This window comes from Lepidochelys olivacea (genome assembly GCF_965140295.1).
Source record: "Lepidochelys olivacea isolate rLepOli2 genome assembly, chromosome: 9".
Classification (NCBI taxonomy): domain Eukaryota; kingdom Metazoa; phylum Chordata; order Testudines; family Cheloniidae; genus Lepidochelys; species Lepidochelys olivacea.
In genome coordinates, this window is record NC_140419.1 from 80,589,808 (window position 1) to 80,605,684 (window position 15,877).

Genomic DNA, 15,877 nt, shown 5'->3' on the forward strand with positions numbered 1-15,877 from the left:
CATAAGGGTGAGCGATGGGATGCTGGGGGTTTGTGGAGAGGAGTGAGCTTAGGGTGGTGCAGGGGCATGGCCTCAGGAGAAGGGGCAGCACGGGGGCCTCCCCCCCTTTTAGGGAGCTTCCGTTGCTCCTTGTAGACTCAACATTGGTGTGCCCTCTCATGGCTGGGCAGCTCTCAGCTCTCACGGCCCTGCAGATAGTCAGTCCGGCCCTGCAGTGGTCCATCCCCTCTCAAGACTTGGTCCTGCAGCCAGGTCACATTTAGTCCCATCCCTTCCAGTGTAACACAGTACAACAAGAAATTCTAAAACCTTGCATCAGGTCTCTGGTTTTGCACCCAGCAGTCATCACACCACCTCTCAAGGCTCTGAATTTTCATTATGTGCATCATCAGGGGCTTGACACCACCTTCTTAGTGGCTGGTAGGGGAACCTAGACCCATCCTCTACACAGGGACCCCTGGATGAGCAGCCAAGTTGTGCCAAACACACTCCTGCCTCCCTTCCTACCATAACCTTTGTCACAGCTCCTTCTGGGCTCTTTGTAATAAGAAACACCATCCAGGGCTTCTCCCCACAGGTCTGGTTTCTCATCCTGGTGTCAGGGTCAACCACGAGAGCTTGCTTCAGTCATGTGTATTCAGCTATCTTCCCTCTCTAACCTTCTTCCTTACCCTGCAGGAGCCTTCCTGTTCACCACAGGTCTCTCCACTAACAAAACAGTGACTACAGATTTCTTGCCTCTCTCCCTGGAGCACCTGTCTATGGTGTACTACCTCTCTTTACAGCCATTACCCAGCTGGACATCATCTTTAATTGGGGCTGGCCCACCTTCCAGGTATGGCCAGCTGGATTAATTGGTCTTTCAAGCCCACATTAACCCTTTCACCACTATATGGGGTATATATACCATCACATAGATTGACAAGAAGGAAAAAACTCTTTGCATTTAGAGCCTGTGAACAGTTCCTTACAAGTAGAAAGTAGAAATGGCTTTAGACACATGGTTCTTGCTCACCTGCTGTTTTGAATATTGTATTCTCTTAGCATTGCTGCACCTGATTACTCTTCCTCATTTCTTTAGCTGCTTATGTGAAATTCATTTGCTGTATTAAATACTGTGAGGTAGCTGAAGCTATTGTAATTGCACAACAAAAGGAAGTAGCAGGTGAATACTATGATACTACTGCTAGCAACTGTTCCTTTCCCACGGAAGTTGATGGAACATCACCTTTGGTACATCAGAGTTGGACTGGCCATGTTGATTAAGTGGATTTTGGGGCATATAATAACTTAGCAGGGGCTATAGACATTTTCAGGGTAAAACCTGCCAGAGTTACCTTGCCAAAACGAGAACTTCTAGAGTGATTTTTTCTCCCTCTTGTATTTGTTGATACAACTTTTAAATGCTACACACCATTTGTGTCCTTAAATGGATAGTGCACTTGTGCAGCAAGGCTTACTATGTGTAAAGTATTTTGAGAGTCTTGGTTGAAAGACACCAAATAATTGCAAAAAAATTATTATTTATTTTAAAGCCAAAACTAAGGACAGTCAAATATGTTTCTTAAATGAAAATGATGAGCAAGTAAAAGCTGTGTCTCTAAAAAGCAGTCGCAACATGAAGAAATCCTTGGCAAACCCTTTGGGAGACTTTCCCCCAGACTGCATAATTTTTATAGAATGTTACTTGTCAAGATTTAAACGCCTCCTCCTTATAACTGACTTTGCAGTTGTTTCATGGGCTGTTAAGAGAATATTTAAAAAGTCAGGCTTGTAGTTGGTCCCAACTGACCCTTCCAGCCTGGAGAGGGCAGGTATATGGGTAAAAAGCCACCTGTGTCTTTAGAGTCATTGTACTTTTAAAACAGTAAAGAAAAGGGGTTTATGTGGGTAATTTGGTACAGAAGTGGATTTCCAACCTCCTAGGCAATCTTTCTTTCTTTTTAAAGTGTCCTTTGCAATGTGGCGTTCAATTGTCTATCACAGTAGTGACCCCTAGCAGAACGTATTTGTCTTTATTTCTGAACATCAAGGCCTTCAGAAGTCATTCACTGTGCTTCCCTACTTAGGACTTCACCCCAAATAACAAATTCAAAGAAATGCTTTTTTCTGTCTCTCCACAGATGACCTCTGACAATCTGCCATGGTTTCCATAGACTGAAATAAGGGGTAAACTTTGCTTGACACACAAAACAGGACAGAGATTTAAAAAAATTGATTCCTGTCGGGTAGGGATGTCCATTGGTAAAATGATTGACTTATCAGCATGTCGAGCAGTGAGCAGCTGACATTGCTGTAGAACAGAAAAACAGAATAGAAATTAGTTTGTTGGTAAAACTAAAGACCCAGATGAACGTTTTCCTTCAAGCGGATAACTGGAATGTTTACTGTATAATGGGGGGTCTCAAAGTCCCAGCCCGCGGGCTATCTGCAGCCGAGAACCTCCCCAATGTGGCTTGCAGGGCTCCAGCAATTTTGGAGATGGGTCTTTCTCTTGGCCCCACCTGCCACCCCCAGGCACTCCCTCCCCGGGCGATTTAAAATGGCCCGGGGCCCACCCACCACCAGCAGTGCAGTGGAGCTGAGCGGCTTCCTGCGCGCTTGGTCCATGTGGCTGCCGGCCCCAGGGCAGGGTGGGGCTGCGCCTCCACGCACTGTCCCCACCCCGAGCGTCCCTGCGGCCTCTGGGAAGCTGCGGGGGTGGTGCCTGGGGGCAGCAGCACGTGGAGGCCCCCTGGCCTGCCTCACCTTGGAAACCCAGGTAAGCACCGAACCCTCCAACCCCCTCTCAGAGCCTGCACCTCCACCTGCCCCCAAACTCCGTCCCAGAGCCTGCACTCAGCACCCAAACTCCATCCCAGAACATGCACCCCAGACCCCCTCCCCAACCCAAACTCCCTCCCAGAGCCTTACGCGGGGGCGGGTTCTGGGCGGCATGAGTGACATTACTGGCCCGCTGGGAGGATTTGAGGACTGGCACTGGACCTAAGGTTAATTGAGTTTGAGACCCCTGGTGTATAACGTAGCTATGGAACAACAGACAGGAAACATTGGTAAAGATACTTCACTTGGGAGAAGCCTTAAAATATCTCCTGAGTTCTTAAGCTAGTACTGTAACTTCTTCCACCCCAATTGCACTCTCTCATCCACAGCTCTTACCTTGACTGGAGAATAAATGACTGATAATCAGAGTGATGTTGTATTTTTGGTGGGAAAATTTACGGAAAAGTGGATGTGCACATTTGCTTGATCCAGGAGGATGAAACCTAAACGGGCTTTACAGGGATGCATACTGTGCTGGCAGATATATGCATGTAGTGCCTTCACTTCCACCCCAGAAAGTCATGCAGAGTTTTAATAATGCTTGGGTGAAAGCCCCCAGAATCTTCCAGTGTCCCACAAATGACAATGTGGGGATCTGACCCATTTTAGCTGTTTTCGCTGTACTTTCAAACTCTCTGCTAACTTCCTGCCTGCAGCAAAATGTTCTTTAGGTGCATGCATCATTCCCCTTGAAATCCCCATAATGATTCTCCTCTCAGCAATAGAATAACTAATGACACATGGCGTCTAGTTTATCTACATATCTGCATCCATCCAGAGAGCTTTTGTGTGTGTGTCTCTCTCTCTCCCTCCTCTCTTTCTTGTTTTGTAAGATACTGGGGGAGGGATGTTTGTTTGTTTTTTGTCTCTTGATGTATAATTTGTCAGTGCTCAGTAATTTGGTGTAGCAGGGGTGTTGCAGAAGTGAATGCAATAGGTGATAGCAGAATACAGGCCTCAGTTCAGTAGTAAGTGTGAATTTGTGACAGAGTTGTTGGTGTGAGGGGGTGTTTTGTTCAGAGTGGAGTGAGGAGGAAGGATGCTGGTCAGTCATTCTTATGATCTGAAAGGCTACAGATAATCCTGAAGAGAGCAGTAACTGCTTCTTGAGATAAGTTCCCAGTAGGCTGGGGGAAACTTTGTGGTGGTGCTTGGGGGAGAGGCCTTGACTGGTGGGGTTTATAGAAGCAGCCATAAGGAAAACCAACGATACACAACGAATGATACCTTTGGAAATGTCGTTTCTCTGTGACTCAGGCTTTTATTTTTTTAATGTCTTGTGGTTGGGAGTGAGGGTTATTTACCTCTTTTATCTTCAGCTTTCTGCTCTCCCCAGCATCTCTTGGAAGTGAAAGAGGAAGAGGGCAAGTGACGTATAGGATGCAGCTGCCTTCCTGAAGAAATCACCTAACAGCTGACTTCAGCTGCAGCTTCTTGCAATTACAACACAGCAGAAACTAGCCCACACATAGAACTGCACTGCAGAAGACATGCAGCTTGCGGTACCTGCTTTATGTAACCTAAAGTCAGGCTAGATGATTACAATGGTTCTTTCCAGCTTTATAATCTATGAATCTGTTCCTTATGCTTCTTGAGCACCTCTTATCGAAGTGGTACCCAAAGCAATTTGTAAACTGTGTATCTACGGAAATGATCTTGCCCACTGCTGAAGTGCAGCCATCTCTGGGGTGGAACTTGGCAGCGGTTTAACAGTGCACCGCAACACACATTTGTATCCTAAAAAATCAAAGATTGAAAAGGCCTTCCTGACCACATGAAGTCCACCTTCCACTCAGTGCAGCTTGTTCTCTGCAGTATTTGTCTCCAGAGTCTTTTGCAATTTAGTTTATTGGATGTTTTATTAAAAATATAATGAAAACAATTAGTAGTGGAACAATACTTGATGTTGAAATTACCACAGGTAGCTGTAGAAATTGTGAGTTGCTGGGAGACATACTTGAATGAGAATTCTTTGATGTCCAATTTTAAAATGGCAGTAGTGAAGAGGTGTCTGACCTTGTGAGACTCGGCTATAGCCTAATAGACGTTGCTATTGGGAGATGCTTCCAGAAAGCCTTAGTTTTTTCTTAGTATCATACCATTATTCATAATTATATCTCCTTAGTTTTTATATTCTGTGTATTTGTAGGCAATTTTAGGGCAGTATACAAGAGCCAAAGAGTTAAATAGTTTTGTGGGTTGATAGGGTCTTCTTTAAATGCTATTTATGTGGTATGCGTTGTACAAGATACACAAGACAATCCCAGCCTGAAACAGCTTACAGTTCAAAGGATAAACACAGAAGTCTGGAACTCTGGGAATCCCATAGGATGGATAAAGTTGGAATTTTTATATGAACTCCTGGTAGGCATTGCAAAGGAAGAGAGTCAGTCTTTATGCAGGATTTAAATGAGAAGATGGTGGCTATGTGAACAGGTATGGTGGGAGGGTATTTCTTCATATTGTATGTTTGGCACAGACAGGAGTGGGAAAAGACAACAAACTGTGTGTCAGAACTGGCATTGTTGATGAAGGTGAGGGATAGGGGAAGATGAGCTGAGCACTGAGTCTGAAGTCTTTCGTGGGAGTCTTCCTTGTGCACCCATCTCCATGTCTTTGTGAAAAGTGTGTGACGAATCATTTCTCTATCTTGTAATTTGTAGCCACCTTTTTTTTTTTTTACTTACAAATATAGATTTGATACTGGCCACTAACTCCACAATCTCAGGCAGTGGAGGGCAGATTACCAGATGGTGTGTCCCAGCTCAAAGCTGCGGCAGGGAAATAAATTAAGAATTACTGTGGGCCCTAAAGGAAGAATTTCACCTGACTTCGAATTCAGTGGATGCCTCTGGCTACTGGTGGTTTAGGAACGGTGCTGCTGAGTCTTGAATCCCTTCCCATTTCCTCAAGTAGGGACTGCTCTTTGCACATAGGCAAGCAGAGCCTTTGGTTTTCTCACCTCTCTGTTACTCTTATCACTGTTTTCTCCATACTTGCCTGAGAGCAATAGCTGTGCTGGCAATAAGATAGCCAGAAGGGAATCTGTCTGTGGGTGGCTGGGCATAGCTGCTAGCATGGCACAGCCTTGCAGATCATGTCAAAAGGTAGTTTTGACATTTCAGAAATAGGATTCATTTTTAATAGTCTTGCTTAATCACTGGATTTCAGTGCCCTTGAGCGATGAGTCAGCAGGAAAGACACTGCAGTCTGTATCTAAACCCAGGGGTTTCATCAAATAGTGTCAGTAGAGAACATACACTTACTGTGGAGGACGCTGGGTTGTAGCTGAAATTTGATCTGTCCTTGAGCATGAAGAGAACAAAAATGGAAAAACTTGAAATTGACAGCACGGACTGCCGTCTGCTCTCCACAGCGCCAGAGTGCAGGTTTCAGGTGAATCCCTTAGACACTTAACTGTTAAATTTAACCGTGGTTCACATCTTTTCAACTCCAGGAAAATGAATAAGAGCTGTAAAACTTACTGTTTGAAGGTCTTCTCACAACCTGGTAGCGTCTTGACTAGTTTCAACCACACGTGTGTCTTGCAGTGTTGATGGGCATAGCGTGGTTTACCTGTGTTCCCCAGTTGTTCTCCCTGGGATAAGGAAACACTGTTAAAACGTCCCCATAGAGGGTAATTTGTGCCGTGGAAAGGGTTATTTATACTGATTGTGAGGGAGCGAGCCACCATCTATGTTTGGAAATGGCCTAGAACACTGTGGGCATTGCCCAAACAATAAATTCCTTAAACAAAACTCTAAGTACACTCTGGTTTCTAGAAGTTATTTGTATGGTGGTAGGAGCCCCACTTATGGGTAAGGACTGCACTGGGCTAGGCACAAGAGACTCTCCTATGATCTAAGCAATGGGGAGTCATTGGCTGAGCCAGGAGTGACATCTACATCTCCTGACCCCCAGGGCTGCACCTTTATTTCAGAACCATCCTTCTCATTATACTGGTTTATCATCCTGCTGACAGGTGGGAGTTCCTGATGTTATTCATGATCTGTGCCCCTTCTTGCCGAGAGCAGGGTGGTCACAACCTCAACAAGGACCTCAGTAATAGAAAATGGCTGATACAGCAAGGCTGTGAGACTTGTGCCTACTTGTATTGTGCATACCAGGTATCTCCTGGCATAGGCAGGTCTCAAGTTGACTGCTTGCTGAAATACCATGTTGCCTGATATATCTGTGTTCCCGATTCCAAAGAGCAGTTCAGCTGAAATATTATTGCACAGGTAATTCTGCATCCATTTGCATCTTTCACATTAGCAGATGTTATATTTACCTGTAGAGGGGAAAGGCAGCTTCATAGTTGATCCTGAATATTGACTGGGGACGTTCAGACACTGCAGCTCGAGTTAAAAATGAGCCAAGAGTATGGTGCCAAAGGGCACGCATCACAAGCCCTTTTTCGCGTGCTCTCATTGGCAAAGTTAAAAGTGCTTTTCAAAGTGATTTTTCTTCACTTTAGCTCTTACACAAATCACTGAGGCTTTTAAATTGCTCTTTTTCTTCCTTTCTGCAGCTCTCCTGAATCGAATGGAGGTGTGATGGAAGGATTATTGTGGACCCAGAATGACCTCCATAGAATAAAAAGTGGCCTTCAGCTCTTCTAAGCAGCCAGTTTTAGACAAGATAAGTAGCACAAAGAGATATCATGGTGATATTAAAATAGTCTATCATGCAAAAAATTCCTGGGGGAAATAAAAGTGTTTGACTATTTTATAACTTGATTTGTGCTTGAGGTCATTTGTCTAGTAACTCTAGTCTATTTAACAACAAAAGTTAATTCCTACCTCTTTTTAACTGAGCTATGTGAAATATAGTTTTAGGGTTAACTTACATTGGAATCCTTCATTGTTTCTTAAACTTTTATATTTAATAAAATATTCTCCAGTTAAAAGTGAACCCTCTTCCTGGATCTTGGCTTCTCTTTTGTGTTCAATTGTTCTTGAAAAAGATACTTGATTTCCAATAGATCACTATTGAGGTCTTTCTTTTTTCAGTGAAGCACATGTTCTGGTTCCTCTCATGATTTAATCATGTACATGGCTGAATTTCTCTTGTCAGGAAAGATAGCGTCTTAATTTTTAGAAGTGGTTAGATGTAAAAGGATAACCCTGAAACAATTGTCCCTGTTCGATCAGATGTTGCCTATATGGAAACTGTGCTTAAAAGGAAAGTCAGTTTGCATAAAAATCCCAGAACTGTCCTTTGGCCTCATGGTTAATGTCTTGGGACAAGATTCTGGAACAGTTCCAAGAGAACCAGCTATCTCCAGGCTGGGTTCAGGGCTTTGATCAATGACCTGACTTTAATTAAGGTTTCTGCTCCTTACACAGCAGAACATTTAGCAAATTAAGTGATAAAGGCCCTGATGCTGCAAGGATTCACAGATCCAATTCCAGGATTCGCAAAAAGAAAAGGAGTACTTGTGGCACCTTAGAGACCCACCAATTTATTTGAGCATAAGCTTTCGTGAGCTACATCTCACTTCATCAGATACATCCGATGAAGTGAGCTGTAGCTCACAAAAGCTTATGCTCAGATAAATTGGTTAGTCTCTAAGGTGCCACAAGTACTCCTTTTCTTTTTGCGAATACAGACTAACACGGCTGTTACTCTGAATTCCAGGATTGAGGTCCTAAGTATGTGAAGGGAAATATTACAATACATCGGTGTGTTAAAATGGTGGGAAAATTTAGAGCACACCATAGTCAAGGTGCAACAGACGAGAACTTTTTCTGGAAAAGAATACAAGGCACAAGCAGCAGCTAACAGGGCTTCCTGAGTTTTAAACAAACTACTGCAAATGAAAAAACAGTGAAATCCATGCTGATTTTAAATACAAAAAAGAAGTTTACAGGAAGTGGAAGATTGGACAAATGACCAGGGAGGAGTATAAAAATATTGCTCAGGCATGCAGGAGTAAAATCAGGAAGGCCAAATCACACTTGGAGTTGCAGCTAGCAGGAGATGTTAAGAGTAACAAGAAGGGTTTCTTCAGGTATGTTAGCAACAAGAAGAAAGTCAAGGAAAGTGTGGGCCCCTTACTGAATGAGGGAGGCAACCTAGTGACAGAGGATGTGGAAAAAGCTAATGTACTCAATGCTTTTTTTGCCTGTCTTCACGAACAAGGTCAGCTCCCACTGGACAGGACAGCATGGGGAGGAGGTGACCAGCGCACTGTGGAGAAAGAAGTGGTTCAGGACTATTTAGAAAAGCTGGATGAGCACAAGTCCATGGGACTGGATGCCCTGCATCTGAGGGTGCTAAAGGAATTGGCGGATGTGATTGCAGAGCCATTAGCCACTATCTTTGAAAACTTATGGTGATCAGGGGAGGTCCCGGATAACTGGAAAAAGGCTAATGTAGTGCCCATCTTTAAAAAAGGGAAGGAGAAGGATCCGGGGAACTACGGGCCAGTCAGCCTCACTTCAGTCCCTGGAAAAATCATGGAGCAGGTCCTCCAAGAATCCATTTTGAAGCACTTAGAGGAGAGGAAAGTGATCAGGAACAGTCAGCATGGATTCACCAAGGACAAGTCATGCCTGACTAACCTAATTGCCTTCTATGACGAGATAACTGGCTCTGTGGATGAAGGGAAAGCAGTGGACGTGTTATTCCTTGACTTTAGCAAAGCTTTTGATACGGTCTCGCACAGTGTTCTTGCCAGCAAGTTAAAGAAGTATGGGCTGGATGAATGGACTATAAGGTGGCTAGAAAGCTGGCTAGATCATTGGGCTCAACAGGTAGTGATCAGTGGCTCCATGTCTAGTTGGCAGCCGGTATCGAGCGGAGTGCCCCAAGGGTTGGTCCTGGGGCCAGTGTTGTTCAATATCTTCATTAATGATCTGGAGGATGGCGTGGACTGCACCCTCACCAAGTTTGCAGATGACACTAAACTGGGAGGAGTGGTAGATACGCTAGAGGGACGGGATAGGATACAGAGGACCTAGACAAATTAGAGGATTGGGCCAAAAGAAATTTGATGAGGTTCAACAAGGACAAGTGCAGAGTCCTGCACATAGGACGGAAGAATCCCATGCATTGCTACAGACTAGGGACTGAATGGCTAGGCAGCAGTTCTGCAGAAAAGGACCTAGGGGTTACAGTGGATGAGAAGCTGGATATGAGTCAACAGTGTGCCCTTGTTGCCAAGAAGGCTAATGGCATTTTGGGCTGTATAAGTAGGGGCATTGCCAGTAGATCGAGGGAAGTGATCGTCCCCCTCTATTCGACATTGGTGAGGCCTCATCTGGAGTACTGTGTCCACTTTTGGGCCCCACGCTACAAGAAGGATGTGGATAAATTGGAAAGCGTCCAGCAGAGGGCAACAAAAATGACTAGGGGACTGGAACACATGATTTATGAGGAGAAGCTGAGGGAACTGGGACTGTTTAGTCGTCAGAAGAGAAGAATGAGGGGGGATTTGATAGCTGCTTTCAACTACCTGAGAGGTGGTTCCAAAGAGGATGGATCTAGACTGCTCTCAGTGGTGGCAGATGACAGAACAAGAAGTAACAGTCTCAATGCAGTGGGGGAGGTTTAGGTTGGATATTAGGAAAAACTTTTCACTAGGAGGGTGGTGAAGCACTGGAATGCGTTACCTAGGGAGGTGGTTGAATCTCCTTCCTTAGAGGTTTTTAAGGTCAGGCTTGACAAAGCCCTGACTGGGATGATTTAGTTGGGAATTGGTCTTGCTTTGAGCAGGGGGTTGGACTAGATGACCTCCTGAGGTCTCTTCCAACCCTTTGATATTCTAGGATTCTATGAACAGGGAATGAAGCCACACAAGAAAGCAAAGTCAGGAGTGGGCTGTAAGGAAAAAGTAAGGGACAGAGATACCAATTTTTAAAAAAGTGACTGTGATTACCCATCTGGACAGACCTGCCTTTCAAAAAATAAGTGCTCAGACTTTCTGGAAAACAGATCCCATTATGGCATCTTCAGTTGAGCACTCAAAATAATCACTTCTGAAATTCTTGGCCAGCCTGGGATAAAGGTAACAAGGGCTCTTACAAATGAGAAAGTACAGATAAACAGCAAGGCCCATATTTTTAAAGGTATTTAGGCATTGATCCATTCAGCATTGCAAGGTCTAACACCTAAATACCATTAAAATTATGTGCCTAAGTCCAGTAATATAGAAGGATACGTTAGTGGTAACTTGTCCAAACTTCTTAACTTTGATAAATTTGGAAGACCTTGTAGAAAGTGACTGAAAGCAATTGAGAGAGTACTTAAAATTTTTGAACATATATAGCTCGGAAGACAGATAAGGGAGTAAGCCAGCAATTGTTGTATCTGATAGTTTTGGGGGTTTTATCAAAGCAAATGTAGCAGTTTAGAAAGGAAGGAAGTGTGATCTTGGCAAATACTATCTCATAGATCTAACTTCTGATTCCTTTATCTTCTAGAAGTTCTGTTGTTTTATTAGAAACGTGCATCAAGTATTGTGAATTTAAATCTTGTCAAGCAAGCCTGGTTGCTTTCTTTACTAGAAGTACAACTGGACTGGGTGAAGGGAACATGGCAGATATGTTTTCCTAAAGCATTTGAATGTTTTTTCATCCCACATAAGATTTCCTGGAAAAGGATCATTCCTGTGCCTTGAAAGCTATCTGAAAGACTATGACCAAAGGGAAGTTATAGACAGCCAGAGCAGGTGAGGGGAGCTCCTGATAAATTGTCACCGGGATAAATATTGGGTCCAGGCATGGAGTGTGAATTGTGGATTCTTGGGGGAGGAATCATAGAATATCAGGGTTGGAAGGGACCTCAGGAGGTCATCTAGTCCAACCCCCTGCTCAAAAGCAGGACCAATCCCCAATTAAATCATCCCAGCCAGGGCTTTGTCAAGCCTGACCTTAAAAACTTCAAAGGATGGAGATTCTACCAGCTCCCTAGGTAACGCATTCCAGTCTTTCACCACCCTCGTAGTGAAAAAGTTTGTCCTAATATCCAACCTAAACCTCCCCCACTGCAACTTGAGACCATTACTCCTTGTTCTGTCCTCTTCTACCACCGAGAATAGTCTAGAACCATCCTCTCTGGAACCACCTCTCAGGTAGTTGAAAGCAGCTATCAAATCCCCCCTCATTCTTCTCTTCTGCAGACTAAACAATCCCCGTCCCCTCAGCCTCTCCTCATCAGTCATGTGTTCCAGACGCCTAATCATTTTTGTTGCCCTTCGCTGGACTCTTTCCAATTTATCCACATCCTTCTTGTAGTGTGGGGCCCAAAACTGGACACAGTACTCCAGATGAGGCCTCACCAATGTCGAATAGAGGGGGATGATCACTTCCCTCGATCTGCTCGCTATGGCCCTACTTATACATCCCAAAATGCCATTGGCCTTCTTGGCAACAAGGGCACACTGCTGACTCATATCCAGCTTCTCGTCCACTGTCACCCCTAGGTCCTTTTCCACAGAACTGCTGCCTAGCCATTCGGTCCCTAGTCTGTAGCTGTGCATTGGGTTCTTCCGTCCTAAGTGCAGGACTCTGCACTTATCCTTATTGAACCTCATCAGATTTCTTTTGGCCCAAACCTCCAATTTGTCTAGGTCCCTCTGTATCCTATCCCTGCTCTCCAGCGTATCTACCACTCCTCCCAGTTTAGTATCATCCGCAAATTTGCTGAGAGCATGCCATTGAACTGTTACTCCCTTTGTCTTTGGCCAACCCACTTTCTGATAGCTTCCACATTCCTCCACCTGCGTAAGAGGGATTAAAGGCCTGAGGCTCCCCTCCAAACAGAGGTTGGGGAGCCAGGGACAGTACATCTGAATGAATTGTCCCTGGCTCCCAATGTCACAATTTGAATCCAGCAACTAATATTAGTATATTAATTAATGGAACTAATTAGAGAAGCTGCTAAGATAACTTTTTGGTTTTGAATACAGATCAGCATGACACATTGTACTGGGAAGAATGTTTTGTGTACTGACTTGATTATTGTGGTATCTACATTTATTAACATGCCCTGATGTGTCATTATAATGGTAATCCAAACAGATTAATGTGGCATGAGGACATTTTATGGAAGCACATCTTAGGGAGGCAGCAAAACAGATTTCAAATTACCTATATTATTGGGGCATGTTAATTTAGGTTTCCATTTACAGATTGACCTGGAAAAGCAATTAAAAAACCCCCTAAGAATTTTTAAAAGGGTAGGTGTTAGGTACTGATGATGTACTACTGAAATGTCCATAGAAAATAAATAAGTCTACAAATCAGTTTCTTTGCAGAATCAGCATTGTATAAAACTTTTTTTTCAAATTCAGCATAGGTTTCTTACGTAATGTGTGCATTTCCATTTCTTGACTGTTTAATTTCTTTTTTTAAAAAATGTTCTAGCATCAGGTAAGCCTCTACCCACAAGAACTCTGGTTCATGTTATCAGTAATATGATTTCTTTTTTTAATTAAAAAGAATAGGCATCTTAAAAAAAATGAGAAAGATCTGTTTCTATAGCTTACATTTCATCTGAAGGGACAAGATTATTTAAAAAGCTAGATAAAACTATTTGGGTCACTCGTATATTTGGATACAGTTGGAGATAGTTGATTTCTCTTAAAGATAAACTAAAATTTCTTTAAAAAAGGTAATTACGCTCTAAGAACCCAAACCATGCATAGAAAGTATTAATTTTTTAAAAAAATATTCCCTCCTTTATTTACCATTCATCATGCTCTGTGTTCAGTTTCTCTTTAACAATCAAGATTTTTCAGCTTCCTAGACAATGTGTTTTACCTTGAAATGCAAACCCCTTCATTTTGGCCCTGATCCGCGGTGCACTTAAGCATTTGAGTAACTTTTACACACATGAATAGTCCTTTTAGCTAAATGGGAAGACTTGTTACTCAGGTGCTTCTGTGCTTGTAGGATCTTGGCAAACGTCAGTAAGTAAAAAGGTTCAGGTTTAATCTCTTAATCCTAAACGAATGTAGACTGAAATTTGGACACATCACAGTGCTTTTCATACTCCGTTACCTAAAGGAATTTATAAAGTAATGAACTAGAAACAGGTAGTGCAGGGACTTTCGTAAGTTTATTGAATAAGTAAATCCATATATAATCCATAACATTAAGTGTTCTGATCATATTTAATAGCTGTGCAAACCCGTTACATATTACTGGGGGGGAGAGAACAAGTAATATTTTACAATCAACCTAAAATGTCTTCCAGGTTTGCCTCGTAATACCACTAACAAACCTTTAAATACATTCAGACAAGTTTTATGGGGATTTTGCACACTACATCACTAGTCACCACCACATGCATGTGCTAAACAGGCCAAAGTGACAGACTGAGCTTCTTCCTCAGAGGCTAACCAAACAGTGTAACCGGGAAAGCATACTGTGATTTCTATGTGATAGTGCACTTACATTCTTTAGCCTGAAATATTGTGGTGGGATTTTTACATATAATACACATACAGACAATCTCACACGCAACAATCTTTCCGCAACAAGAAGCCTTAGGCAAGAGAAACGCTCTGTCATTAAAAAAAAAACAACCAAACTGTCAACATTTACTGTTGAAAGTTCCAAGTGTATAATGGTGAAACATCTAATGGTCTGAACTGTGAACTTACTGCACCACTCCCCGTTCAAGTAATCAATTGATAGTTCAAAACTGGTTAATACTTAATTCCTCAGAACAGCATCTCTCTAAAATTGCTGTGCTTTTTTTGACTACTCCTGTTCTCACATGCTGCTGGGGAGTAAGACTGGGCTCACAGTATGCCCTCTGATGGAGTTTTCTTTGGAAGATGGCATGTATATGGTTCCGTTTCCTTACCACCACCTAATGTTTTGATATAGTAAAATTTTTAAAAGTGAGTAATATGGGGAAATTTCTTCATTCACACCTTGATCATTCTGATTTTTTTAGTCATTAGAAATCACTCCAAAAGGCAAAAATTCACATTTTCAGAGGCAAACTGGCTTTAAAAAAAAAAAAAAAAATAATAATAATAATAATAAAAAAAATACTTTGGTGATAAGTTATTTAGTCAGTCTGCTTTACAGTTTGTTCTTATCAACCATACACATTCTTTGCGTTTTAAAAACAGTTAAATTAATCAAAACTTTACAAAAAGCTAAGAATACGGCCATGCTAGTGAATGCATTACATGCAGCATCAGGTAGAGCATTGCACACTTAGTACAGTGATTTACGAAGACCATGTACTGGTTTAACGTCCATTTTCACTCTTTTTGTCATTGAGACTTACATTATATTTGGGTCAACCAAAAAACCCAAAGAGTTTTTATAAAATTTTACAACAATTAAACAGTAACGTTTAATTCTACAAATGGATAACGCAAACTACTGTAGCTCAATAGTACGCCAACAGGACTAATAGTAGTCAAATAATCTATATACACAAGCTAATACAATACTAAATACAATGTGATATTTACAAAAACATTAAGTAGCTTCAGGTAACATTCCAGAAATACATTTAATTTATTCCAAATCATTACTCAGTTGCCTAATAAACTGAAGGTAATGTAATCTTCAGTGACAAACTACATAAAAGTAAGATAGCTGAGGAACACGAAGACCAGCAAGCTAGGGAGCCCTGGGATGAAAACATGGCCATATTGACTTCAATAGGTCAGGATTTCACCCAATTTTATTTTTTGCTGTTCTTTATCTAGGACTATGATAGTCTTTGGAGTTTTTTTCTTTTTAAATATATACTCTGGAATTGTTCTATTACACAAATTAAAGTGTATTTAAATATTGTGCTCTCAAAAAGAGCATTTATACAAACTCATATTTACAATAATGATCGTGTGTTTCTTGGGATCAATTCTTCTGTGTTTGAAGAAATCTAAGCTTAAGTGCTGAAGGTTAACAAACGTCAGTGTTTTGAATTGGCATTTGAAGATATCTTAAAACATATGTGGATCATTGAATGTTCTAAGTTAAATTAGCTGATCAAGGGACACTAAACCATGTTTATAAATTATTACTTTTAAGAGGAGGAATAACTTTTAAGCAAAAATTCTGCAGACCATTTCTACAAG

The 15,877-nt window shown here is 42.1% G+C and overlaps 1 protein-coding gene across 2 annotated transcripts in view; it reads left to right on the plus strand.

Annotated features, from left to right (window-relative positions):
• Positions 1 to 7,657, plus strand: part of LAS1L (LAS1 like ribosome biogenesis factor) — a 47,548-nt gene extending 39,891 nt beyond the window's left edge. The window contains exon 13 of one of the 2 annotated variants that reach the window (XM_084640128.1): positions 7,355 to 7,656. In XM_084640128.1, coding sequence (XP_084496254.1) covers positions 7,355 to 7,445 — 91 coding nt within the window. In that variant the 3' untranslated portion in view covers positions 7,446 to 7,656. Of the gene's footprint in view, positions 1 to 7,354 lie in introns of both variants that reach the window. The other variant, XM_084640127.1, reaches the window with a different exon arrangement.
• The last annotated feature ends 8,220 nt before the right edge of the window (positions 7,658 to 15,877 follow it).